The sequence below is a fragment of the Desmodus rotundus genome, chromosome 13, assembly GCF_022682495.2.
Source record: "Desmodus rotundus isolate HL8 chromosome 13, HLdesRot8A.1, whole genome shotgun sequence".
Classification (NCBI taxonomy): domain Eukaryota; kingdom Metazoa; phylum Chordata; class Mammalia; order Chiroptera; family Phyllostomidae; genus Desmodus; species Desmodus rotundus.
Genome location: NC_071399.1, coordinates 94,328,467 through 94,356,069, shown reverse-complemented (window position 1 = coordinate 94,356,069; position 27,603 = coordinate 94,328,467). Strand labels below are relative to the sequence as shown.

General features: G+C 51.3%; 3 protein-coding genes across 7 annotated transcripts in view; 1 reads left to right on the top strand and 2 right to left on the bottom strand.

The window, feature by feature from the left end:
• Positions 1-2,376, bottom strand: part of BCL2L13 (BCL2 like 13) — a 49,088-nt gene extending 46,712 nt beyond the window's left edge. The window contains exons 1-2 of the mRNA XM_045200446.3: positions 2,298-2,376; positions 1,790-1,858 (exon numbers count right to left, since the gene is read on the bottom strand). The gene's annotated coding sequence lies outside the window, so the exon portion shown is untranslated. The remainder of the gene's footprint in view (positions 1-1,789; positions 1,859-2,297) is intronic.
• Positions 2,377-2,520: 144 nt separating this feature from the next.
• Positions 2,521-16,322, top strand: ATP6V1E1 (ATPase H+ transporting V1 subunit E1). Of its 2 annotated transcripts, none has more exons than XM_071220190.1 (9): positions 2,521-2,692; positions 5,517-5,582; positions 7,067-7,176; positions 7,610-7,676; positions 9,032-9,121; positions 10,009-10,077; positions 12,506-12,600; positions 14,542-14,629; positions 14,966-15,806. In XM_071220190.1, exons 1-9 carry the CDS (start codon positions 2,660-2,662, stop codon positions 14,978-14,980), a joined length of 633 nt encoding a protein of 210 aa, XP_071076291.1. In that variant the 5' UTR covers positions 2,521-2,659; the 3' UTR covers positions 14,981-15,806. The 2 variants fall into 2 exon arrangements, with proteins under 2 accessions (XP_071076291.1, XP_024423885.1); XM_024568117.4 differs by lacking the exon at positions 14,966-15,806 and adding an exon at positions 15,824-16,322 and having other exon boundaries at positions 2,523-2,692.
• Positions 16,323-16,389: 67 nt separating this feature from the next.
• SLC25A18 (solute carrier family 25 member 18) lies at positions 16,390-27,597 on the bottom strand. Of its 4 annotated transcripts, none has more exons than XM_045200515.3 (11): positions 26,507-27,597; positions 25,542-25,645; positions 25,013-25,228; positions 23,666-23,792; positions 23,429-23,484; positions 22,877-22,967; positions 20,908-21,026; positions 18,900-19,044; positions 18,092-18,246; positions 17,724-17,799; positions 16,390-17,450 (listed from the first exon to the last, which is right to left on the bottom strand). In XM_045200515.3, the coding sequence occupies exons 4-11, from the start codon at positions 23,692-23,694 to the stop codon at positions 17,309-17,311; spliced, it is 813 nt and encodes a 270-aa protein (XP_045056450.1). In that variant the 5' UTR covers positions 23,695-23,792; positions 25,013-25,228; positions 25,542-25,645; positions 26,507-27,597; the 3' UTR covers positions 16,390-17,308. The 4 variants fall into 4 exon arrangements, with proteins under 4 accessions (XP_045056450.1, XP_045056440.1, XP_045056434.1 ...); XM_045200505.3 differs by having other exon boundaries at positions 23,670-23,792; positions 25,542-25,718; positions 26,507-27,596; XM_045200499.3 differs by having other exon boundaries at positions 23,670-23,792; positions 26,507-27,596.
• Between the last annotated feature and the right edge of the window lie 6 nt (positions 27,598-27,603).

The window sequence follows — 27,603 nt, the reverse complement described above, 5'->3', positions numbered from 1 at the left end:
TGAAAGAAAAGTCTTATCAGGGACACGCACCAATCTGTCAAACCACAAAGAATGCCACCCACTGGTAGAGCTGGAAAACAATGTGGTAGCCTTAAAACTGCGTAGCATTGCCACGGAAAGGTGCTTCGCCCAGTGCTTCACTGAGGACACATGCCACACATGCAGTACTCCTTCTGAATGCGTAACCTGCATCTAAGTGTGAGGAGACTGTCAGACAACACTGGCCCCTTCAGAGGTCTGGAACGCTTCAAAAATGTCACTATCGGGAAAGAAAGTCAAGGAACTAAGTCTTCCATATTAAAGGAGACTAAGAAGACATGATCTCGAATTAGATTCTGAATTTTAAAAATGCTACAAAGGACATTAGTGGGATGTGGATTAACGGGAGCATGGACCTGTTAAATTTCCTGAATTTGATTGATGTATACCCTTATTCTTAAACACCGAACTATTTAGAGTCATAATATACAGATGCATATACACTCAAATGCTACTCGACTTACGATGGAGTTGCATTTTGATAAACCCATCATAAGTTGAAAATGCATTTATTGTACTACATCTAACCCACCAAACGTCATAGCTTAGGCTAGTGTACCTCGAATGGGCAATTATCTTGAGTTTCATCTCAAAGAGTAATTGCCCTTCCTCTTCTCACTGGAAGCAGGAGACATGGAGGGAGATTTTGTATACATTTGAGGCTAAAGTAACATCCAAAAATGCTCACAGCGCGGTATACCGTAGAGAATCGATTGTTTACCCTAACGATCTCACAGCTGACAGAGGCGTGACTCGCTGCCACTGCCCAGCATCACTAGAGAGTACAGACCACGTATTGCATATGGCTAGACTGGGAAAGATCAAAATTCAAAAAGTACAGTTTGTACTGAAAGCACATTTTTTCACCTTACTGTAAAGTTAAAAAAGAAAATCTTAAGTCCAGCCCCGGCTGGGGAGCTCAGTTGGTCAGAGTGTCGTCCTGATACACGGAGGTTGCGGGTTCCATCCCAGGTCAGGGCACAGACAAGCATCAACCAATGAATGCATGAGTAAGTGGGACAGCACATCGATGTCTTTTTCCCCTCTTTGAAATCCAATACATATTTTTTTAAATCTTAAGTCTAACCATTGTAACTCGAGGGCTGTCTGTCTGGACAGTGATAAAGCAAACACAGCAATACATTAACAATTGGTGGATCTAGGTCTAGATGATGGGAATTCATTGTACTATTCTTACAACTTATTATATTTGAAATTTCTTCAAAATAAAAACCTAGTGTTAAGTATGTGTGAACCCTTTAACCCACAGTTCTACTAATGGGAGTCTATCCTAAAAATAAAGCTTCCCAGTCTTTGCCTTTATAGCTAGGGGAGAAAAATTGGGGTTCGAAGCAAACACGTCTGGAGTAATTTCTGCCCTAATTTTCTGAATAATTCCCTCCAAGTGGTTTCTGGGAATGATGTTATAAAATGCACAGACCCATTCAGAAGAATTCCAAATAAATTATGTAGCTATTGCACCCCAAGCGAGATGGAGCATAGCTCCCCACTCCTTAGTAATTCCTTCTCAGAGTATACAGTACGGAACGGGTGGGTGGGGGGAACCTGACACCCTCCTTTAGCCAGCCGGTCAAGGTCGACATCGAGAGCCAAAAAGGATGTCGACAGCAGGAATCTCTGGCCTGACCTGATAAAAATGGCATTTTACATCTGCGATATTCCTACGAAAAACCCGAAACTCCCAACCAATCATGAGAAATTTCCAATCGAGGTGCATCCTGCAACATACCTCACCAGACCCGCCAAAACTGTCCAGATCCTCCAGTTCCTCGAGAAACTGCCACAGCCGCGAGGAAACCTGGGAGATGTGACAACTAAGTGAAATGCAGTGCCGTGGATGGGACCCTGGGACCCAAAAAGAGCATGCGGTTAAAACTAAGGAAACCCAAATAAATCATTGACGTTAGTTAATACACCAGTATTGATGATCTCGCTGTAACAAATGTATTGCACTAAGAAGTTAACAATTTGGGAAACTGAAAAAAAATACCTATTTTTTTGCAGTCAAGAAAACGACAAGGAAAACTGTGTGAGAAGGACAAAAGTATCTGATAACCCTCTGCGCAATTGCGTCTTTGTAAATTTAAAATTGTTCTAAGAATAAAATCTATTAATAAATCAAAAGTTATTGAGTTTGCTGCTTCCCTTAAGCCCATGTCAGTAAACACTAAATTCTGGATTTGTCTAAATAAAATATTTAAGCTTCAGACTGGAGAAATCCACACAGGTCTACTAACTTAAGATGCCGGAATCCCTGACCTTCCGTCTGTTGCACGGAAAAGGAGGCTGTTGAGGAAAACCGCGCAAATCGTTTGCACGTAAAGGGACTCGCGCAGGGGCACTCGCGCACTGGCACTTGCGCAGGCGCCTACCCCGGGGGAGGGGGGGCGGGTCCTCCCCGAGCCTGCTTCCTTCCCACTGGCTGAGGGTGCTCACGTGTCTTAGCTTCGCGGTCACGTGACAGGAACAGGAAGCTGGGGTTATAAAGCAAACAGAAGCGGAACCTACGCTGGCTTTTTTTCTCCCTTTCCTTTCCTCTATCATCTCTTTCAAGCGTAAACTCGAGCTCGTCGCGCACCTGCCGAGCCTCGCCGTCGCCATGGCCCTCAGCGACGCTGATGTGCAGAAGCAGGTGGGGGGCTGGGTGTGGGCCTCGCGATGCCGTGGCGCCCCTCTCTGGCTGGGCCGAGCCGGGCGCCGGAAGGGTGGGCGGTCGCGGTCCCGGGATCCCGCGACCTCGCGGCTTGTCTGGGGGAGGGAGTCCTGCCGACCCGGGAGGAGCCCCACTGCTCCTGTGACGGGTGCCCAGTTTCGCGCGCCGCCTGCGTGGCCTCTCGGCCCCCACTCGGGTCCCCGTTTCCCGGGTCCTTGTGCCTGGTGGCGCAGAGCGTGGCAAACATGGATGGAATGGCAGGAGGAATGCAAGGCTGAGAACACCGTCTTCTCCGGGCTTTAACCCTGACAATGCCGAGGGCGGAGAGCCGCTCCCGCGTGTGTCTTTCTGAGGTCGCGCACTTGACTGTCGCCTTCACCTTGGAGGCGTCGGTTCATGAGGCTGTGCATTCAGTCTGTGCGGCGCTGAGCTCTCCTCTTCACTGCATGCGCCGGGCAGTGTTCGGCACGAAGTAACGAGCCAAGGTCTATGGGGAAAATTGTTAGGAAGGTTGTGAACGTACATCAGTTTTGCAAGCGAACAATCAGTCCTGGGCAACTTTGATTTTTTTTTAAGAAATGAGCTACACCTTCAAGTCTGTCGGCAGTAGGAACGTTAAACTGCCAAAGTCTCTCCGCAGAACTTGTCCGGCCGAGATTGATGCTGAAACCAGGGTCCTTGGGTTTAGGGGTCATGTTGCCAATAGGTTTTATAAAGGAGGGAGTTTAACGCTGCAGTTTAATCTGCGCCTAACTTGGAGAACGAAGTGTCCTTCTTTTAGAGGCAGTAGGAAAATTCTGTGACTAAAGCTCACTCGCTGGCTTATGGATATTTTTGATGAGCAATACAGTGTTTTTTCCTTTGGATGTTTCCATTTCCTTGCAAATACCTTTGAATTTTAGTCTTAACCTAAAATGCTCTGAGAAGAGTGGGGTGTTTCTTCATTTCAGGGGTTCTTGTGCTAATCGCAAAGGAAAAAGGGTGACAAAAAATGGCCTCTGGAGAATTTCAAGAAAGCTTTCAACAGTCTTACAGAACACTGGGCTTTTTGAATTAACATTTTTAATTTTTAGTTATTGATTTCAGGGAGAGAGAAAAAAACATCAATTGGTTGTTCCACTCATCTGAGCATTTACTCATTGGTTGATTCTTGGATGTGCACAGACTGGCAGTTGCACCTGAAGCCTTGGTTACTGGGACAAGCTCTAACCAGCTGGCTACCCGTCCAGGGCAGAGCAGTGGACTTTTTTGAACAGTTAGCACTGCTGCTCAGATTTTTACTGCAGGAAAAACTTGGCAAGTGTCAAAGTACAATGCTGCCTTGTGCTCTGGTAGTGCGGTCATTAGGACTGGTTCTCCTCTTGCTCCTTCGTCTTCCCCCCCTTATTCTAACATATTGAAGACTCAGGCTTCCCTAGGAGAAGTATAAAGGTAACGCAGTGTATTTCCCTGGGCTCTAGGCATAATAACTTTTTCTTTCTGTAAAATTGAAAGAATGAAGACATCTGCCAGGACCTTGCACACCACACGGAAGCTTCTGGACACCAGTGGATTTTGTTCCTGTATTTTCAGCCGTGAATAGGCCAAGCGCTAAGCACATAGTTGTGCCTAATAAATTCTAGATTCCCTGACTTCTTTCCCATTGTATAAAACACTTGGATATATTTGCCTTTTTGTCATGTATTACACCAGATTGTCAAAGGAATCGATCTGACTGCAAAGAATTAGTGGGTTAGCTGGAAAAAGAAAAGTATTTTTTAAAAGGTCAAATTCTTCTGCCTTAGGGGTGGAGTTAAATGTTCTTAAGGGGTTGAGTGTAAACAGGCTTTTTTGACCTGGGTTAAAGTTAGTGCCATTGTAGTATTTATAAACATCTGATTTGATGACTGTATTTAGTAAAACTACTTTGAAAATTCCAGACCGAGTTCACTGAGGCTTCAAACTGAACTTGGGGGAAGCTGCATTCTCACCTGGGCCCCACGCACACAGGTGTGTGGGGACTGGTCCTTCCTGCAAGGTAACGGGGCTTTCAGTACATGGAGCCCTCAAGTAGGTGCCCCAAGTAGTTCAAGCCTTTAGATTTTGTAAGTATTGTGTAACTTCTAAAATAGGCTCTGGCCCTGGCCAGTATTGCCCAGTGGTTTGGATGCCATGCTGCAAAGTGATAGGTTGCCGGTTCGATTCCCAGTCAGGGAGCAGGCCTGGATTGCGGGTTCGGTCTCCAGTCGGGGCACGTGGGAAAGGCAACCAATGGGTGTTTCTTTCTCACATCAGTATTTCTCTCCCTCTCTCTATTCTTCCTTTCCCCTCTGTCTAAAAATAAATACATAAAATCTTTTTAAAAAGAGATGTTGGAAATTCAAGGAGGGTAAGGCCAAGATTCCAGAGCAAGGAGACTTTTGTGATTTCTTGAGTGCAACTGCAGTGGGCTGGAAGGGGCAGCAGTCAGGTGGGCGTGTGTGGGGAGTAGGGGGTGAGAAAGCTGGAAGAGTGAATGCAGCATCTCTGTGACAGCCGGGGCAGAGCGGGTGGAGGCAGAGGGGCTGGCTGAAGGGTGGGAGGGAGACCTCGGCAGGTCCCAGTTCCTCAGGAGGAGGATACCTGTGTTACTGAATATTGTACCTCGGCCATTTGCTGGAGCACATTCCAGGTGGTAGGTCCCTGAGCACAGGGACTGATTTTCCGTATTCTCAGAGCCTGGCACATCATATGTAGTCAGTAAGTAGTTGAGTGAGTCAGGAAAGTTACGTTTTCTTCTCTTTTTATATTCAAAAGTAAAATAATCTTTTCTTTTTCCTTACAGATTAAGCATATGATGGCTTTTATTGAACAAGAAGCCAATGAAAAAGCAGAAGAAATAGATGCAAAAGTAAGACTCCATTTTTGAGGTTTAAGAAGTTACAAAGTTTTATATTGTTCTGTTTTGATAAACAGTAATTAGTAAAATTGTTTAACAATGCTTTGCATAGGATTAATAAGAATATCTCTCATATTTAACATTAAAAACAAATTTTCCTTTCTAACATTCTGATTGCCAGTGAGTGTCCTGAAATATTGTGGTACGGAATGGGAAGGTAGTGGATGGGGAGAAAAGACACAGTCCATATAGGAGATACCCACAAGACACACATAGGTACCCGCCCTCGGCAAGAACTCGGAGCTTAAACCAACCCCCCAGCCGCCATCCTCCCCAGAGTGTGGGCTGCACTTGGTGACCAACTTCTAAGGAAAGGGAAAGTGGTGACTTAACCAAGTGATCTGGATAATGGCTCAGGTTGCCCCTAAATATGACCAGAGGAGGACACTTCACCTGTGTGGTATTCTCCTGCCAGCCTGGTATTCCTCTCCCAACACCAGCCTAATTAACTACAAGAATCAGACAGACCCAGTCTGAGGGATGTGCTGTACCATACTGGTGCTCTGCAAAGCTACCAAGGTCGTGAGAAACAAGGGAAGCGACAGTCACAAGCCCGATGAGATATAAGGAGATGCAGTGACCGCGGACGTGGTGTCCTGGGTCATGCTGTGCAACAGAAAAGGACATCAGATAGCAACAAAGGGAATAATATTTGGGTTTTGGTTCATTGTAATGGGCTGGTGTTGCTTTCTTGGTTTTGACAAATTGTGTAGATAAGATGTTACAAACGGTCAGTGAAACTACAGTCTCATAAATTTGCAACTTTTCTGTAAATCTAAAATTTTCCAAACAAAAACTTGAAACATTTTTTTAATTAAAAAGTAATGAATGAATTGATTTTCTCATGGAATCCAGCATTCAGACATTTAATACCTGTGATTGTGATAGTTGATTAAGTGTAGTATTTTTCTGCTGTTTTGTTTTTCATTCATTGATGCTTGTTGCAAAAAAATAGGTATCTAGGAAGTACATAGGGTAGAAAATGAAACCTCCTGCCGTTACAAAGGCAACAGTCAGCATTTAGGAATTGTGTGGCTGTTTCCAGTTGACGTTGTTTATACACAGAAAATCACATTGTTCTTGAGGCAGTAACCCAGATTTTCTAAACCCCAAATTCTGTGTTCTTTTTATTAGCTCTCGAGTAAGAAAATGGACTAAATTTAGAATGCATAATGATTTTTTTATATACAAAATATTCCACCTGATTATATCTTTTGTAACTTTGTTTCTGGGTATGATGATCCTTGATCAAATTTTCAGTCTTCTCATTCATTATTTATGATGAAAATAACTGTTCTTCCCTTTTGAGTAAACTAGGTAATCTTTAAAGACAAGTAACAATAAATTTCCTGGTTTTGGTCTAAAATAAAGTCATTATGAGCAAGTACCTCTGGTCACCAACTGCTTAAAATAAAACTGTATTTTATCCCTGGCAGGCAGAAGAAGAGTTCAACATTGAGAAAGGTCGTCTCGTGCAAACCCAGAGACTGAAGATTATGGAATATTATGAGAAGAAAGAAAAGCAGATCGAGCAGCAGAAGAAAATGTAAGTGGGTCCTGGTCACAGTATTAAACTAAGGGAGCATCACAAAGTCAGTGGGACAGGAGGACGGGGCAGGTGCTCTGGAGCCAAGCAAGTCTGGGTCGTGTCTTAAGTTGGTCACTCACTACCTGCCTGACCTGGGGCCCGTTGCTCAACTTCTTTACTCGTCTGTGGAAGTGGGAGCCTCAGAGGTCTGTGGGAAGCCTACACAGGAATAACTGATAGGAAAGTGCTTGCCTCTTGGTAAGCACTTAGTAAATGTTTCGTTACCTTTGAGAAGAATGTGGTAGAAATACCTAAATATATTTCAGTGGAGTTCTCTTTGGGGAATGTACAAAGAGAAGTGTTTGTATATACAAAGGAGGCTACACATTTCTTTCTCTACGGGTTTTGATTTTTATGTTGCACCATTACTATTTTTTCACACCCTTTGCAGTCAGATGTCCAATCTGATGAATCAAGCAAGACTCAAAGTCCTCAGAGCAAGAGATGACCTTATTACAGTGAGTAATTCACCCCTATTGATTATGAAATTATAAAACGTTTGCCTGTTATAGAGAATTTACTAGTTAATGTTCGGTAATTAAAGAGTTCAGTGATTTTTAGAGAGAGCGCATTTGGTCAGCAGACAGATGCGTAGGTTAGACACAAGGAAGCCGCTGGGAAGGGTTGTCGCCCTAGGAAGAGCACAGAGGCCACAGAGATGGGGCACGTAGTCGACAAAGCCCAGAGCTGTCAGTCACCTTCAGGACGAAACCTGGGTGCCTGCTGCTAGTCCACTGCTACTCACCATTATTGCAGGGCCCTCGGTTCCTTGTAAAGTGGAGAAATAAGGTTATGGCAGTATGGGAAAGGAAGAAACAATGACTGTTTTTGCACATTTGTTCGTCTACACAGAAAACACAACATCCAAAAAACAGTAAGAACTAGTTATTGGTTCAGAAAGTGACAGAAAGGCTACAAAGAGAACTTAGAGAAATTAAGTTTTTCTACATGCCAACAGTAACCAATTAGCAAGAAAACAGAACAGATCTCTTTATAATAGCTACGAAAATTATTTTTAGTTTTTGGGAATAAACGTAAGTGACAAGACCTCTATGGGAAAAGCTGTAACACTTGAATAAATGGAAACCATACCATTCTCTTAGATGACTAAAGAAACAAACCAGTGTTGAAAGATAGCGATTCTCACTAGACGAATCTGGCATGGTGTCGGTGTTGACACGTTTTACCAGAAGACGTTGCAGAGGTTGACTGCCGATTGATTCCCCCTCTTCCAACTTCAATGCCAAATACTAAATTTCAGGCCTGGCTAACTAGGAGTGGTGTTTCCGTGAGTGAAAATGGGAAGTCAGAGCCCTGAGTGGCGTGGCTCACTGTTCGGGGCATCCCACAAAGCTGAAGGGCACAGGCCCGGGTTTTAGGTTCGGTGCCTGGTTAGTGGGGCGTGAGATGCAACCCACTGATGTCTCTCTCTCTTGTTTCTCTCCCTCTTTCTCCTTTCCGTTCCCTGCAAGAGTAAGTAAGTAAAATCTTCTAAGAAATAGAACCACCTTGTATACCTGTCTTAACAGCTTGCTTTTTGAAGATGCACCATACAGATTTACCGTGTTGGTCAGTTGTGCACGTCCAATAATCTGGGCCCCTCCTCTACACTGGCTTCCGGGGAGCTGCAGTGGTGCTTCCTGGGACCCGTGCGCTCGGGACGCGAGTGGTCCATCACACATCTCAGAGGACCCGTTGAATGGAAATGGCTATGAGCTGTGATGCAAGGCACAAGCTGGTACCAGCCTCACAATGCGTTTTACGCTGACTACCCAGGTGTAGAGATAACTTCTTTCTTTTCCACTCATTGTAGGACCTACTCAATGAAGCAAAACAGAGACTCGGCAAGGTGGTAAAGGATACAACCAGGTACCAGGTGCTGCTGGATGGACTGGTTCTCCAGGTATCTGTATAGGCCAGGTCTATTCCAGTTTATAGCCACAGTGCCTAAAAAACTGACAGGCTTGTCCTGGCTAGTGTGGCTCAGTGGATTGAGCACCCACCTGTGAACCAAAAGGTTGCAGGTTCGATTCCCAGTCAGGGCACAGGCCTGGGTTGCAGGCCAGGTCCCCAGCTGGGGGCGTGTGAGAGGCAACCAATCAATATTTTTCTTGCGTACATTTGTGTTTCCTCTCTTTCTCTGTTCCCCTTCCCCCCTCTCTGAAAATAAAATGTTTTCTAAAAATGACAAGCTGTATTAGAGGACAGGTCCCTTGTTCCTCTGTCGTCATCTTTCTTCCTTTCGTTCTTTCCCTTGTCTGACAGAGAACGGTGTGCTGCATGAAGAGGCAGGACTGTCCGTGTGGCTGGACAAGACTCCACGCTTACCGCTTTTTCATGACCTTACTACTTTTTATAATTCAGGGGTCAGAGTTGCTTACAGCCTTCAGCTTTCAGTTCTAAAGCTTTTAATCAGTTTTCCTAATCTGATTTCAACGCTAAAATATTACTTGCTTTGATTATTGGGGTTCAGATGAAAGGCTGTATACATTTTAACCCTTTACTGCTTGGCTGTGAGTCCTTATTTTACTTCTGCTAAATTACCCAGTTGGTGTGAGGTGCAGCTCCCATAGAAATTCTGTTTCTGCCAGCTGAGCTTTGGGTGCGTTTTTGTGCTTGATGACCTCGAGACCGTGTTTTCACATCCTCCTGTTACACGCTGTGTTTCGGGGAAATCTACAGGGAGATGTTTTCTCAGAACCGGAGGGGAGAATCATAAAAGCAGTCCGCTTTGCTGCTGCCTGACTTCACAACGTGTTTTCCCACTGACTGCACCTGCTTGTGTTGCAGGGGATGTACCAGCTGTTGGAGCCCCGGATGGTGGTTCGTTGCCGCAAACAGGATTTCCCTCTGGTCAAGGTAAAGAGCTCGGAGAAAGAACCCTTTTTTAGGGGGATGAGATGCACGCTCTTAAGAGATGGCAGCGTGATCATGGGGACAAGAGGGGCTGACACATGTGGCGACTCGGCCCCGGGAGCTCGGCCTCTGACTTTCTTGAAGCCACGCTGCCCTCAGAGTTGGCCCCCACCTCCTTCCCGGGGACTCAGTGAGACCCCGATTTTCTGCGTGCCCACTAGAACTGAGCAGGGCCAGCCCGTTGCTCTTGGGCCAGTGAGGCCTGGCTCCAACCTGACACCCCCTACCTGGAGGGGGTGCTGGGCGCCAGAGAGGACCGGCTGGTCAGCAGTGCAAGCACACACAGCCGTGGCCCTGGGCCTTCTGCGTGCCCTTTCCAGGAGAGAGGGCACCGTGGTCTGTAGCGCAAGCTGCTGGCCCTGACGGGTGCACCCGGGTTGTGGCAGGAGGGCAGTGCTCTGCACTGAGGAGCCTGAGGCCGGTGAGCCCCAGGGCCGGAGTGGACGCTCTTGCCGAGGTCTGTGCCATTGAGTGGCCCTTCACGTGAAACCCTCTGTGCAGCTGCTCTCAGGTCAGGGTGTGAGTGCCGAGTCCCTCAGCTGTCCCCTTTCTTATAAATTAGTATGTTCACGCTGCATGACACCTTTTCATTCTTACTGTGATTTGTCTCCCCAAATTACTGGTCTCCTAGGGAAGAAAAGGAACGGGCCAGATGGCCTAGGTGTGCGAGCCCCTTAGCCTGCACAGTAGGTTAGGGCACCATGGTTGTGGTTTCTGAACTGTGTTGGTGACATGGGTCCACAGCCTCGTCTGTGAGCCCGTGCAGCAGGGAAGCAGACGCACCAGGTCACCGGGTGCTCCTCGCGCTGTGGTGACAGGTCCACGCTGCCTGCTGGCCTTTCCTGGGGGGTGTCACTGGGTGTCTGCAAGTTTCTTCTCGAGGTGGACAGTTTCAGTGCCCTGAGTAGCTCTCCAGGGTGGCGCTGCATCAGATTTGAGGGGAGGGAAGATGGAAGAAATGCACAGATCTGCTGAATTGCCGACACTGTCAGAGGAAAACATCCCAAGTTATTTACATTTGCGTTGGGTTGGACAAAAAGTCTGTTGTATTTTTTTTCTGTATGATGGCTCTAGTAGTGCTTAGTTGTCTTTAACTTCATTTGAAACAATGTCGTTAGATTGTATTGTGACAGCTGTCATATCAGCGTGCATTTAAAAAAACTTATCAAAACAGATGAATTTTTTTTAAAAAATAAAGTCACCAAAATGGGTGAACTTTTGTGCAGCCATTTTAACATGGAAGATGGAATATGCAACATTTTTGGCGTGTTATGCTTTGTTATTTCCAGAGATGTAAAAATGCAACTGAAATGCAAAGAAAGATTTGAGCAGTGTGTGGAGAAGGTGCCGTGACTGATCAAATGTGAAAAAAGTGGTTTGTGGAGTTTCTTGGTGCTATTGACATTGTGGCCAAATAACTCTTTGCTGTGGGCTGTCTTCTGCACTGGAGGGTGCTTAACAGCACCCCTGGCCTCTGCCCACCAGAAGCCAGTAGCGGGAGACAGCCAACAGACTCAACATACCTGAATAAGTAAAGTTATGGGTGAAAATGAAAAATGTGCCTTTTATGGGAAAAACAAAACAGGCTTTTTGGCCAGCGCAATCCTGAAGTGCTCACACTGTTGTTCAGAGACCAGACTTTCCACTGTTGGGGGTTTTATCGCACTAATTGCAATACTGTACTTAAAAGCTCACTTTCATGTATAAGAAAACTGGTATAAACTACATAATAAAAAGTTGACAATTTTGAACATATAGTTGCTTTAAATGCACGCATTGCTGTGAAACCATCACCACCGTCTCCTCCAGAGTTTCACCTCCCTGAACTGAAAGTCAGTCCCCATTAAACACTCACTGCCCAGCCCCCCACCCGTCTGTCTCTGTGGATTTCACTACTGTCACTGCCTCCGGCTGGAGAATCACACAATGTTTGTCCTTTTGTGTCTGGCTCAGTTCGTGCAGCGGAGTCTCCGTGGTTCACCCTGTGCCCAGCAGGTGTCTGAACCCCCTTGATCAGGCTCCGTCATGCGCACCCACCACACTCGGCTCATCTAGTCATCTGTCAACAGACACCCGAGCCGTTTCTGCTTTTCAGCCACTGTGACCAGCACTGTGCATGTGGGGGTGTGAGTCCCTGTTGGGGCCTTTGCTGTGACTCGTTTGGGTGGCCCAGATGTAGCACTGTGGGGCCACCTACTAACTACGTCCAGTCGTTGGCAGAACTGCCACACTCTTCTACAGCAGCTGTGCCATTTCACATTCTATTCTCTATTCTCTTCCCTGAAATACAGAACTCCTGCACAGTGTAGGATTTTACTCTTGAATACCTGCTTCATGGTTTATGCTAAGACCGGTTATCTTCTGTTTCCAGGCTGCTGTGCAGAAAGCCATCCCCATGTACAAAATTGCCACCAAGAAAGATGCTGACGTCCAGATTGACCAGGAGGCCTACCTGCCCGAGGAGACGTAAGGAGCCTTCCTGCTTTTCATGTCTGCCTCTTGCTGCGAGTCCAGCCCTCACCTGGACCTTCATGGAGGGCGTGTTCTCCAGGGCACCTTGGTCTCTGCCAGGCCCCGTGTGCTTGTCCTCCTGACCTAGGGGACACTGTTTGCCAAGTCCAGCTTCAAAGGGCCCTTTGGTTCCTTCTGTGGAGAAGCAGCACCGGTCTTGACCAGGACGCAAAGCCGGGCCCAGACCCTGTTGTGTGCGGAGCAGTGTAGTCTCCCACCGAGGGGCCCCCAGAAGCAGGACGCGGTCATGTGTGACTGATGGTGAGGGTCCCCGGACACCGCCTGGCAGACACCATGGCCTTTCTGCTCACTGCAGGTGGAGGGACCTCTCTCCCCCACACACCCACCGTGAGTGCCAGCGGTGCAGGTCCTGGGACGCAGGGCGGAGCTGGGAGCCGCATACTCGGTGCTTTCAGACCTGCTGCGGACCGCGGGATGGGGCTACACCCCATCTGAAGTGGGTCCACACCCGTGCTTACTGTGTCATGAGGGAGCAGAGGGAGGGACTAGGTGACTGTTGAAGAGCTCTGCCCACCAGGAGGCGCGCAGGATGGGCTTGAGCCTTACTGCCAGGTGTGGGTTTGACACTGCCATGTGCCAGTGAGGTGTCCTTGACCCATTGTGTGGTCTCATGGAGCCTTGATCTGCTCTGTCCATCCAGGGGATGACACCTGCCTCTCAGATGACTTGATGTCTGTGGCCCCTCCTGCATGCCTGGTGTGGGCTCAGGGCTCACTGTTCTTCCTCCTCCTCCCAGGATACTGTTAGTGCTGTGGCCGCCAGGCAGATAGAGTGCTGAGTGGGGCTCTGGTAGAGAAGGGGTGTGAGTCAAGACCACTGTTCCCGTTATATAACACCCCCGAGCAGGGCCTGAGCATAAGGGACCCTCCTGCTACAAGGGACAAACGGAGTGCGGGCTCATGCCCAGCCAGGTGACAGGGCAGACAGGCTTCTTTGTCACACAAATTAAATTGTTTTGTTTTTGGAGCTTTCAGAATTTCAGAGGAGGGCCTGGGGGCTTACTCTAATGCAGATTTAAAGTAGTTTTAAATATCGCCATTTCACTCAGTAGCTTTGTCACTTTATAAACTCTATGTAAGCCTGTCTTATGCTGTGAGGACGCCCAGTAGGTGCTCAGGAGACCTGCGTGCGGGAGTCTCGTTCTTCCCTTGCTGCCCACTCTGCGTGGACAGCAGCTCCAGATTTTCAGCAGAGAACTAAACACCATACCCTTGGGGACAGCAGAGTCTGTTCACAGAAACCACAGATAGGTGGAACAAAGGACTGGCAGGGAGGGAGGGTGAAGGAAGAAAATACTGGGGTCACTGTCCATTAAAGTTCGCCAAAGAAAATCTGCAAGGCTTTTCCCAGCTTTTGTCCCACAGCCTGCTGTCAAGAACTACTTGATAAGGTAAAGTTCTGGTGTAGCGCACGAATTCCATTTCCCCAGGGTCCGTGTGATCAGATTTGACCCTTGACCCATCCCCGTTGAGTTCTGAGGAACGGGAGCAGTGACAGGAGTGAGGTGTGGCTGAGGCAGGACTCCCCCAGTGTGGACTTGTATGTGACACAGGACTTCACTGTGTCAATACTCCTGGTCATCAGCACGACCGTGCCCTGATGCATTTGCAACGTGGGACTAAAGTGTCCACCTTCTGATACTGCAGGTTAGAGGTGCATTCCGACAGTCCCTGGTGAGCCACGGTTACCACCAGCTCCACCCCTTCAAGCTTGAAGAGACTTTTTTTATTCCAAGCTTTTGCTTATGTTCACTGGCCCCTTGTGGTATTGAGACATTCCACACCCCAAAACTCTCCTCCAAAAGAGTGGAGTAATTGTGCTGTGTGTCTGTCTGCCTCAGACCCGTGAAAATGGTCGTTTCTCTATTCTTTGCAGTGCTGGTGGAGTTGAGATCTACAATGGGGACCGTAAAATCAAGGTCTCCAACACCCTGGAGAGCCGGCTGGACCTCATCGCTCAGCAGGCGAGTGGAGGCTTGGGAGTGGGCAGTCCCTGCTGTTCGGAATGTGTGGCTCTCCGTCCCCAGTTTCTGACTTTTCCTTAAAAAGTATGGGATCACCATTCAGTGGTAGCAACAGTCCCCAACCTTTTTGGCACCAAAGACCGGGTTTGTGGAAGGTGAGGGGTGATGGGGGGACAGGAGGTGACTCTCAGGCAAGCTTTGCTCACAGCCTGGGAATTGGGAACCCTGATTTACAGGAGGGAGGATTTGGGGTCAGAACAGGGGTTTTGTTTATCAGGGTTTTAATGTATGCACTTACTGCAAGTGGATGCTGACCGAAGTTCTTTGTCTATCAAGAACGATGGGAACTGAAGTAGACTGTGTTTAAAGAGATTACTGTGGGGCTGCTGGCTCCCCAGTGCCCGCGTCTGCACAAGGGAATGCTCTGGAGACAGCAGGAAGACGCGGTTTCAAAGTGCTCGGCGTCGCCCCGCGGAGGCGGTCTGGCACACTTCGAAGGGGAGCATCACCTTGCAACCTGCCCACGACAGCGCTGTGGCTCAGCACAGCCAACTGCTGCAAATGGATATTTTTTCTTTCTTTTTTTGGATATTAAAGTTAAGCAAAATTAACAGTTCAGTTCCATGGCTGCACTGGCCACATTTCAGGCACACAAGACCACTTAGGGGCTCATGGCTCTGCTGAGCACCCAGCCTTAGCAGGTTGGGGTTAGATCCTAAGGGATTTTCAGTTGCCGCAAGGAGCCCCTCAGCCCAACTTGCGCCCCCAGCTTTTTGCGTGGTCCCTGGGTGTTGATGAGTATTTGTGGAGGAGACTGCAGGTGGCCCAAAAGGTGAAGACAAGGCAACAGAACTGTGGGTGGACACTTCTCCCAACGTCACAGTTCACAGCAGGAGCCTTAGATAGCAACGCCTTCGGTTCTTAGTGTTTTTTCATTGTCCCTTAGCCTGGTGGCCCCTTCCCAGCGGTGGAGGGTCACGACGTGCCGTCTGTGGTGACAGAGGACATGTGGCTCGGGGTGCTGAGTGCACGCTGCACTGTACAGATGACGTAGCACGGAACTGCACCCTGAAGCCTGTGTAAAGTTACCACCAGGGTCACCCCAACACACTCAGGAAACTTTTTTTAGGTGCTGTTCTTCCCAGGTTTCCCAGTCGACTACACTTATTTGCTAATGACGTTACTTCTTCGCAGATGATGCCCGAAGTGCGCGGAGCGTTGTTTGGTGCTAATACCAACAGGAAGTTTTTGGACTAGGCCAGCCAGGAGGCGGGTGTGTCTGATCACTGAAGAAACAGCACTGCGTGGCATCCTCTCTGCTGCTCCCGTAGTCCCTGTGTGTCCGTTGGTGTCCTCTGTACTATGCCCTTTGCCAATTGTTAACAGTGGGAGAACCCAATCGCTATGATTAGGGAGGGACCTACCTCTTGCTTCTCTGAAGGGATCGCAGCTTTCCGCTGGTCCGGCAGCCTGACAGTGAAGGAATGGGTGGTGGTTGCGTGGGCCTCGACATCTTCCTCTCCTCTGCTTCTAGTTACCTAGCGCCGCATGGTGTCTCTGCTCTCTAGGCCTGACCTGCAGGCGGAGCATACATCCTTCTTGCCACCTGTGGGCCCAGGGGACTCCGTCTGCATGTGTGATGTAAAATCCAAGCCAGGGGGCTCTATTTATTAAACAAAAGGTTTATGTGAAATTTGTTGTGATTTGTTATGCAAATGAGTTTGTGGTTTGAGGTTATAGTTCTTTGTGAGTAATCTAGAAAAGCTACCATTTTCTAACTGTCCAGCCTCTGCTGGCTGACAGCTGTTGGTACTGGACACATGGACCCAGGTTGCTGGCACCTCTGTTGGCTTTGGCCAGACCCTCACCCCACAGCATTGCTTCCCACTCCTCCCAGCTCTACACAGCACATACGTGGGTGGTCCCATGACCTGCCCTCTGTGGGGCCGATGCCTTTATTGAGGAAATGGTTCTACTGGCTTTGGCAGAGCCAGAAGAGACAAGAATCTACGGGGTTTGTGGGGACAGGGCCTACCACTGCTTCCTTTCATTTCTGGGTTGTTTGGTGTTTAATTGGACACAATGGTAGGGGACCAACTGCTGGCAGCAGACAGACTGCTGCTCCCGCTCTTACACATCAGGGATCAACAACATGCCCCCTGACCTCACGCAGGGACCCGTGGGGGGGGGGGGGCACGGACGCCGGCCCTGCCACTCACATTCAGCCCCACAAGCTGATGGGGTTCACCTGGTTTCACTGTAGGCACTGATTCTGAGGACTTGCACAGTGCCCTTGACCTTCTGATTCTCCTTCCTCCTGAAACGAGTGCAGGACTCACCGTGCTTTACTTTCAGGTCAACAAAACCGAACCCTCCCGTTGACTCAGATATGCTGGGCTTATGTGCAGAATAGGGATGTACAATATGGGAAAACCCTCTCTTCCTATCTGTGAAGGTCCCATAACTAATACAACTGAGTAGGTACAGTTCCTGTTGAGAGGCGGGTGGTCAGGAAGAGCAGGGCCAGAGCCAGCTTGCCTGTGGGAGCAGGGTGGCTTCTCCAGGGGGCCAAGGTAGTGCTTCAGCGTAGACACAGCAAACATCATGCGGAGCCAGCCTGCTCCCCGCTGGTCCAAACAACTGGCCAGAGAGACGGCCTGGATGGCGCTCCAGCTGTGTCTACTCAAAGCACCTGAGGACCCGCTCCCCGATGCCAATGAAGTATACGCCTTGGGCGATGCCGAAGAGAGGGGCAATGACCAGTGCCCGGCAGCCCGCACCCTTCAGGAAGGCGGAAGGCCCCTCCTGAGTCCAGAGTTTCCTGGAGAAGGAAGAGCCAGGGTGAGGCCAGCTGCAGGGAGTGTGGGGGCACCCCCTCCTCTGGCATTTGTGCGTCTTTCCTTTGGAAAGGGGTGTCACAGCAGCAGCAACGAGGTCCCAGGAGTATGGGAGCCACGCCTCCCAGGGTGTGTGTGCGGCTCGGCAGGGAGCAGCTGGGTGCAGCCACAGAGCGTGGGGGGCACACAAAGGGGAAAAAGGAACCAAAATCAAAGAAACAGAGCTCGGTGCGGCTGCAAGGGGGACAGGCTCTCACCTGGCACAGTCTGCGATGCCACTGTAGCTGTCCTCGCCCAGGCCTTTCTTGAGGGTTTGAATTCGTGTTTTCAAAACTAGAGCGAAAGTTACAGTAAGTAGAGAACATCTCACTCTGGAGTCCTCCTCCTAACACGGAGTGGTCAGGTCCCCTTCACGGCTGCACACATGAGGCTGAACCCTGAGGGGCCACATTCTCGGGGTGGACCTGACCGAGGTCACAGGTTGTGACCCAAGGGTTTTAGGTGAGGGCTGCCTCATCACTGTCTTAAAAGTGCAGAATTATGATTTATCCTGTAAATGACCACGCAGATGCCTGACCTGTGAGGCACATTGACCCTGCAGCCCTTCTGGCCCTGATGCACTCACCATCCAGGGGTGTCACGGCGACAGCAGCCACGGAGCCAGCCACGCAGCCTGACACGAAGGAGTGGGCAAAGGAGGCCTTCCCCGCCGGCTCACTGACCCCGAGGTTGTTCAGGTTGGCAAACAGAGGGAAGTAGATGACGGAGAACGGGATGTCCCTGCAGGAAGGAGGATGAGACCTGAGCCACAGGCCGCTCTGGGCTTACCCCCAAGGCCGCGGAGGTGGCTGGGCTGCTGACAGTCAGGGACAAGCCTACAGTTCTGTGCTCCTGCCCTGGTACCCCCGATGTGGGGTGACGGCATGAGGTGTCACCCCCATCCCAGCCCACTCCTCTGCCCTCATGGCACCTGCAGCTTCTGACAAGGAGCCCGATGCAGACTCAGAGACTGGGGACAGAAGCTAAGAGATGAGGGGACGAGACAGGCAGGAAGGTGATGTTCATCTGTCGCCCAGGGAATAGAAAATCCCTGGCCTGGGATACTGCTGATCAACTGGAAGGAGTTGGACCAAGTAGCAAAGTAAAATGAGGGGGAATAGCCTCTCATTGCCTTGAGGTGACCCACAGTCCTTTGTACACAGGACATTCTAGGTGCCCGTGGGCCCAAGATCACCCAGTCATCCTGTGGGCCTGGTCACTGGACACGGGGCCTAAGAGTTGTCTTCCTGCGACCCTCTCTGTGCAGCCCTGCCCAAGGCTGGACAGAGTCTGAAGCATCGAGATGCTCCGAATGCTCCAGGAAGAGTATGGGCAGGTCTGGGCCTCAATCCCTGGGGCCCTTCCATGTCCCACGTCTGGGTGGGAAGCCTCACCTGAGGAGAGTGGCCCCCAGGCCCTTGTAGAGACCAGCCAGGCCTTGGGTGCGAAGCAGCTCCCGGGCAATGAGGGTGGCGGAAGGACGCTTCTGAGTGGACAGGGAGAAGGATGGCACTGAGGCCGAACCCTGAGGACCGGTGGCTGAAAGGGAAAAGGGACAGGTTTCCTGTCACCATCCAGGTCCCACACGTATGAGTGGCTCCTGCTTCCCATGTCTGGGCTGACTCAGACAAGGCGGCAGCCCTGCCAAGAGTCTGGAGAGTATCCCAATTCCAGATCACACAGCGTTGGCGCCGCGGACACCTCTGTGGGACCTGTAGTACCCAGCGCACAACCCTGCCCAGCTCTCTCTGTGGACGGCTCTGCCATCAGCATGCCCACCCCAGTGCCGCAGCCTCCCACTCCTAACGGGCTCTAAACCCGCCAGCGTCGTTTCTTCCCGTTGGCTCTTTGGGATATGGGAACCCCATGTCTTCTGCCTCAGATGAGAAGCAGCAAATGCCTTGTTTGTTTAAAACTAGCTCTTTAGACTTCAGCGGAGCCTCCTCCAGCTAGCATGCTGAGGTTGGGTGAGCATGTCCTCTAGTCCCTGTGCCGTTTTGTAAGAATTTGATTCTTGAGATGTCAACCCCTTTTAGCTGAGTAACTCAGAGTTCATACTACAATGAGTCAGCCCTGGCTGGTATGTCTCAGTGGATTGAGTGCCGGCCTGTGAAGCAAAGGGTCACCGTTTCGATTCCCAGTCGGAGCACAGGCCTGAGTTGCAGGCCAGGTCCCCAGTTGGGGGTATGCAAGAGGCAACCACACATTGATGTTCCTCTCTCTCTCTTTCTCACTCCCTTCCCCTCTCTCTAAAAATAAATGAAGTCTAAAAGGAATTATTAAAAAAATGACACAACGAGCTAAACATCGAATACACAGGATGGGATTATTTTTTCCTAGAGCACATCAAATACAAGCGTTTCAGGTGTGGTGAGTCCCGGTCATGACCACAGGATGCAACGCACTGGAACCGTGTGGGTGCTGATCGTCTTAATTCTCAGTGTTCGAGAAGCTTTGCGTAGATCCTAGGCCCTTGCACAAAGGCAGCTACTTCACGCCCCATCTTCAACCCCCAGCAGGGCAGCACGCGCTCCTGTGGGAGAGCCACGGCCCAACCCGTGCCCACTCTTCCCGTCATCTTCAGACGCACGTCACTCACCCCGAGTCCGTCTTTCTCTCCTTTTAAAGTGTTTTAGGAATACTACAACTTCCCACCCAGGTTGAAAAGCAAAGCGGTACAGAGCTCCTCCCTCTTTGCTGAGCAAATCAGGTGAGGACTTCCCAGCATCTGACCACAGTCCCTTTGGCAGTTTTATCTGCTCCACCCAGGACACACACCATATGTGCAGGGGAGCGTGGGGAGGGGAGGGCGCGCACAGCTTGCAGGACCTTGCCAGGTGCTCAGCTCTGCACGGGACACAGTGGCTTATTGAATCTGACCCTGGCTTGGCCCAGAGGAGCCCTCTGCCTGCACCCCTCCTCTCCCCACCACTGACGGCCGGCCTTTGCTCTGAGCAGACGCTGTGGTACCTACGCCACTCTATTTTCAGAGGGACAGGATTCAGCAAAGGGCCAACTTCTCTTTCAGAGAAAACCAAAAGAAGAGCAATGGCTCTCCTCTCCTCTCCTGTGCTTTCCCACTCCAGCCTAGCTGCTATGGCACAATATATTTTAACGAAGCCTCCATGGACTGCGGTGCGGTGATTGGGCCTCTGGTGGTCGGTCCTCAAGGACTTCAGGAAACCAAGGGTTACATTCAAGGCAGTGTGGTCGCAGAGTTAGGGAAGGGGCCTCTGTCCCTCCCACACCAGGATTCTCATTCCCGCTACAGGTTCTAGAGCTGCCAGCATGTGGTGGGATCCAGAACGGGAACCGTGACATGCAGACACCTGCTGACCGAGAGCAGGCTGGGTGACACAGGGAGCCAGGTGCGCAGCGGTGGGAAGGGGGGACCGGCCTCACCCAGGCGCCCGGCATCCTGCAGCTGGATCTTCAGCATTTCCATGGGACAGGTGACCACCACCTGGCACACCCCGGCGCCGCAGCCCGCCAGCATCTCCATCTTCAGGTTCCGCTGTGTCCTGTGGGCCAGGAGTCAGTGGCCTTCAGTCCCAGGCAGCCCCCTGCCCCACCCGGCCGAACCCTCCATCCTATTCCTGGTGACCACCGCCCACCCCGCTCAGCCTCAGGCTCCCTGAAGACAGGAAGCCGAGTCTAGAACAGGATGCAGGAGGCAACATCCATGTGGGAGCTGAAAGTAGCCGTTGCCGGGAAACTACCCATCGCAAGAATGTCCCCAATCCCTTGAGCAACTGTCACTAAGGCAACAGGAGGCACAACAAGAAGTGGAAAGTATTTGGGGTCCACTCTTAAAAATTCATCAGCATAAAAAAAGACTCGTGATCCACGCAGCTGAATCGAGCACCAAAAAACAGACCCCAGCACGTACACTCAACCAACTCTGACTGGGGAGCCACGAGCACTCAGTGGAGAGCAGAGTCCCCTCACTCACCGGTGCTGAGAAAGCTGGACGTACGCGTGGAAGAATGAACGCAAGCCCTGTCTTAGAAAACTCACAGAAAATGATTTCAAATGGATGGGAGATTTAAATGTAAGACCTGAAACCATAAAACGAGGAGGAGAAAGGGACAAAGCTCCTGATATCGATCACCTGAAGCAGGAGCAACAGGAGCAGAAATGAACAAACGGGACATCAGACATCAAAGCCGCACAAGCCAGAGGACATCAGCAAAACCAGAGTCAGCCCCTGAAGGGCAGATGTTTGCTCATCTAATCCTGCACCTGATAAGGGGTTAATATCTGAAATACATAAAGACCTTACATAACTCCACAGAAAAACAAAACCAGCAAAAAGAAAAAAAAAAAATCCAATTAAAAAATGAGTAAAGGACCCGAACAGACCTTTTTTCAAAGAAGATATTCAGGTGTCCAGCAGGTACGTGAAAAGAAGCTCAACACCACTAATCAGCAGAGAAATGCAAATTGAAACCATACTGAGATGTCAGAATGGCCGTCATCAATAAGCACACACACAACAGTACTGCCAAGGACGCGGAGAAAGCGGAGCCCTCGAGCACTGCTCGTGGGAATGCGGCTGGTGCAGCCACTGTGGAAAGCCGTGTGGGGTTTCCTCAAAAAATTAAAAATGTATCTGCCATATGACCCAGCAATTCCACTTCTGGGTATAAATCCAAAGGAAATGAAATCACCACGTTTACAACAGCCAAGACTTGGAAGCGAACTCACAGAAGAGATCAGACCTGTGGTTATGGGGCCGGAGAATGGTGTGCAGGGGGTCAAAAGGGCTGGGCGTCCAGTTCCAGCCAGCGCAGACCCCAAATGCTCTCACCACGGGGAAGCCGGAGTTTTACGGCTGTGTGAGGGCGCAGACGTCAACACTGCGGCCATCACATCGTAACACGTGTTGAGTCACGACGCTGTGCGCCATCAGCACACACAGTGCCGTGTGCCGGTGAGACCTCCACACCGGAGACTGACAACCCTGGTGGGGAGGCTCTGCTGCTGGGAGCGCCGTCCCGCACACCAAAGTGCTGGGGGTTCAGTTTCCTGCTCTGGAAGCCCACGCAAGGCAACACATCGATGCATCTCTCTGTTTCTGTCCCAAACCAATGATAAAATATCCTCAGGTGAGGATTAAAAAATACCACTAAAAAAATATCCATCAGCTACTTGATGTGTACATGTTCTCTATGGCCTATCTACACGCCTATTATCACCTACCTACCTACCTACCTACCTACCTATCCATCTGCCCCTATCGTCTGTCACCGATCAGTCTAGAATACTCCAAGTCCAACAGCTCATCACCCCCGTTTCTGTGCCCCTGCTGAGTCCCGCACGAGCTCGCGCCCACCCACGTGCAGACAGGGAAGCCTCGGCCCGGCTGTACCCATCTCCCAGGAGCAGCTGCCGCAGGAAGTCATTGGCCGCCAGCTTGATGGCCTTCTCCGGGGTGACCAGCGCGAGGTTCACGGCGGCACCTGGATAGGGCAGGTCAAGGAGGCTCGTCCCTCATTTTATTGGGATAAATTGCCTTCCAGCCACGCCGCCCCCTCCTCCCACCTGGCTCTGTGCTCCAGCCTCGCGCCCACTCCCCAGGGCACAGTCACCTGACACAGGGACACCCCGCTTGTCAGTCCTGCCAGCCCCTCTCTTCTGCTCTTGCTGGTCAGCCCTGAGGCAGCAGCGAGGGGAGTTGGAGGCTCTGTGGCCTCCAGCATCATGCTGCGAAGCAGGGTTGTGCCAGTATGGGGCCCAGGGCGCCCCCCAACCTCACACCACGGCTGCTTGTGTCACTGAGAGACCAGAGCAATTGGTCCTGAGCCACCGGGTAGCCAGGCCATCCCAGGAGTTGTGCGGGCGGAGATGCCATCTCCCCGTGTCTGTGGAACCCCGGCCTCTGCCACCCCCTCCGGCCTCCCCCAGGGTGTGGGGAGCCCACCTCGGTACATGCCCAGGAAGCCCTCAGCCCTCGCCGTCTTCACCAGGCAATCTGTCCTAGAGACCGGGCCGAGAGGACATCAGTGCATGTGCGAGGCTGCCCCTGACCCCCTGCTGCCACCCGAAGCCCCATCCTGCCGGGCTCCCCTGCAGAACACCCCTTCCCCCCACCGCCAGGGTACACATGCCCCGCAGAGACCGCCCGGGGCCCCCTCTCCTTGCCCCTCCCCACTGGTACCTACATCCCTCTGTATGTGTCTGTCCCATGCTGGTTCTGAAGTCGAGTCTTGGCCAAGTCGATGGGGAACACACAGGTCACCCCCACGAGCCCCGCCACGCCTCCATTGATGAGTTTTGCTGTGATGCTGGATCACGGGAGGAGGGGGCGCAGGGTGAGAGAGGGGTTCAGGGTGAGAGGGTGGGGGTGCAGAGAGATGATCATCAGCTGAGACGCTGCAAGGGCTTCTGGGAAGGATGCTCCCCGGGGTTGCTGGGGGTCAGAGCACCCCCTTCCAAGCCTGTCCCCATTTGGGGCCACAGGTGGACTCAGCTTCCAGCACGTTGGAATTTCATCTCAGAGTTCAGGTAGTCAGAAGTGACTCTGCGTCCTGGCAGCACTCTCAGGTGAGCAGGCCGCTGTCTCAGTTCTGCCTGGGTCCCTCTGTGACCCGGTTAGTGCGTCCGGAGAACGGCGACCTTTGTGCTGACAGGACCCACCTCCCTGACTCGAAGGCTTCGAGTCAGCCTGACAGACCCGGGTTAAGCCAGCGAGATCTGGTTCTGGCCAAAAGTAAAGGGTAGTCTCACTTTTCATAAGTGGGCCCTCATCCTTGAGGAATTCATAAAGTCTGAAAATAGGAAGTAAAGCTTTTCTCAGACTCCTTGGAGCTGAGTAACCTTTTCTTATCTTTGTGGTCAGAGGCAGATGTGCGCAAAATGCTACCTGGAAGTGGTAAAAGTAGGCGAATAGTCTTAAATTTTGCAGTCTGAGAAGATGCAGTCCAAATAAACACAAATTATATTTAAATATAGGTATGTATTAATATGTGATTATTTTTAAAAACCCCTACCTGAGAACATTTTGTGGTGTTGCTTTTTTTTTCCTTTCTTATGTTATTTCTTTCCAGAGATGGGAAGGGAGGGAGGGAGGGAGAGAAACATGGATTGGCTGCCTCTTGCACACCCTCCACCTGGGACCTGGCCCGAAACCCACACGTGTGCCGTGACTGAGAATCAAACCCGCGACCCTTTGGTTCACAGGCCAGTGTACAATCCACTGAGCCACACTAGCCAGGACTAGCTTCCCCGCCCCCCCTCCCCACCTCTTGCAAAGTGAGATCAGAAGACAGAAACATCCATTGGTTGCCTCCCATACAGGCCCTTTGGTTACGGGATGATGCTCCGAAGAGCGGAGCCACACGGGTCGGATAATTTTTCCCTCTACAGGGAGATGGGTTTCTCTTGCTGCTCCCTGGATCCCAGCTTTTACTTCAGGGACCTGGAGGGAAGCTGAGTGATGTCATTACCACAGCAACTCCTCCCCTAAACCCAGCCCGGAGATGGGGCTGCCTCAGCCCAAGTTTACCTCAAATCCTGCTTAGACATCCTGAGGGTTGGGGGCTGAGGACTCAAAGCTGTTTTATCGCTCCTCACAGCAGATGTCAGCCAAAGCAGAGGACACAACGTCCGTACCCTTGACTCCAGTCCACCAGACCAGAGGCCCAGAGCAGGTGTCGGTGGCGAGTGGCAGGGGCCACCTCCCAACAGGTCACAACCCCTGGGGCTGCAATAGGTGCCTCCTCTGTAAAGCAACCAGACCAGCACTGACCTAGTGTGGGATCCACACCTGCCATAGGACAGTGTCATTCACCTGTTAATGCTGCCGAAATCGTCTGCGACCTTCCCTCACTACCTGGAGGATTTTGGGGACTGGGACCAGAAGAGAGAGGGAGAGAGGACAGGCCCCAACCTCTGGAAAGAGGTCCTGGGCATTTAGGAGAGCACCCGGGGCCGTGGGGATGCAGTGGGAGGGGGTGCTGGTGGATATGGAAGAGGGATTCCCAGGACAGTTTGGAAGCCCCCCTAGTGTCCAGGAACAACAATGAAACACTCACGTCCCGAGGTTGCGTTCTGGCTCTGCAAGTGCCTTCCGAGCTCCTGACTGTGCTGCAGGAAGGCTGGGCTGCAGGAGGCCGGGGCGGACTGGGTCCTGACACGTCTGGAGAACAGAGAGCCATGCAAGGACGGCCGAGCGGCAGCGTTTGTTTCCCGAAACTACGGTCCAGAGTGGGCTGGGAGGAAATTGCTGTCTGGGCCTCCTGGTCACGGGCCTCGGCAAGGTCACAGGGCGCCCCCATCACCACCCACCTCCCTCAGCTCTGCTGTCGGCAGCAAGGCCAAGGGCACTAGAGTGCTCACGTGGGCCCCAGACCAGCTCTCCCACATTGGGACCACTTCCCCTCTATTCACGCAGACCTGGCCCCTCCACCCCCACCACCTCCCAAACAGCTGCTCCGCCCTCCCTGCCAGCCACTCCCCACATTTGGTACAGTTCACCTTCGGGCCACGTGGTCTCTGGCCCTTGAGACTCACCCACAGTTCCCATTTCCTCCTGATGACTTACCAACGGTTCTTTGGGCTTCACCTTCCTCCCACGAGTCCTCCCAAGTCCCCCCAAGTTGTCGAGGAGCCCTTTCCTGGGACCATTTAACACCCAGTCCCCACAATTGCTGTGTTGCGTCACGACCGCTTCTTCACAGTCTGATTGTCAGGCGCCTGAGAAGAGCCTCAGCAATGCCTTTCGGAGCCCTGCACAGGGCCCTTCAGTGCAGACCTTTGTCTCGGTGACCAGGAGGGTGGCTCCTCACTGTCAGTCCTGTCCTGGGTCACAGTCCTGCCCTCCCGTGACCGACCGTGCTCCCCGGGGCCAGGTACCCTGCTGTCCCTTCCTCTGACAAGCTGCTTCCTGACCCAGATGGAGCCCAAGAGGCCCAGGTAGACAGCCACTCCCCCCCACCTTCTTTGCTAGAAGGGGGTCTTTTCCTGCCAGCTCTGAGCTTATCCTTCAGACACCACTCACCTGCTCTCAGAATCTTCAACTTCTCTGGGTGCCGAGGCAGAGAACAGTTTACTGCTGAGCTGTGCTGGGGGCTGGCCACAATCCCCGTGTCATTTGCAGCCACCCGCCCCCCTGAAGCCCCCAGAAACCCCTAAGAGATGCAGCCCAGCCCTCTTCCCCCAGGTCGCTGTTGACTCATGGCTGGTATGACTGGGACAAAAACTGAGGCTAGGATTTGCTGAAAGCACTGCGTAGGGGGGCCGGCGGCCTGGAGGTCAGGGAGAACAAACAAGAAATCAATGGAATGCAAACACTTGGCCAGACCTTTGGTGCCAGAAGCTAGTCTCTGCTCCTCAAGACTTGGGTACTTTTCTAGCTGCAGGTGGCCGGCTCTGCATTTCCTGTGGTCTCCAGGCACCCCCTCTTCGGGGACACATGCACCTGCGGGAGGGCTGCCCACAGGGCATCCCATCTGAGCTGTGCGCAGCTCTGCTCTGGAGGTAAAGCAGAAACCCAGCTGCTTTTTAGGGGCAAACTGTCAAATTTGGGGCAAATGCTAAGTCTGTTTGAGGGAGATGAGGCTGGCAGGCCGAGTGGGGTCTGGGGGGCACAAGGCCCTGTCGCCTGGCCAAGGGTTTGGGAGAGAGACCCTGTTCTCGTGAGACCCAGGTTCAAACCCAGCTCTCAAGTTAATAGCGACCTCACTTGAGGCAAGCTGCTTGATTAGTGCCTTTCTTCACCCACAGGGGACTGAGGGACACACTTCGGGACTGCTGGGAGGGTGGCATGAGGCAGGAGAGCTGGGAAGCCATCACACTCTGGGGGAAGGCTGCTTGTGACCTTGAGGTTAGGGCCATGCAAAGGCCAACATCCGCTCGAAGTCTGCCATGACCGGAGAGCAGTGGCTGCAGGCAGCCCTTCCCAGGGCATACACTTCTCGAAGGGCATACACTTCTCGGTGGCACCAGACTGTGTACAACGTGAGGGCTGACAGGTGGGGGGGGGCGTGGGGGCCTTCGGTACAGCAGCCGGAGCTGGGGGCTTCCAGCCACTTTCTTGGTTTGTATTTCAGTGCATTTTGCAGTTAAAAGTTTTTGCTAAAAGTAGATTGATCCTTA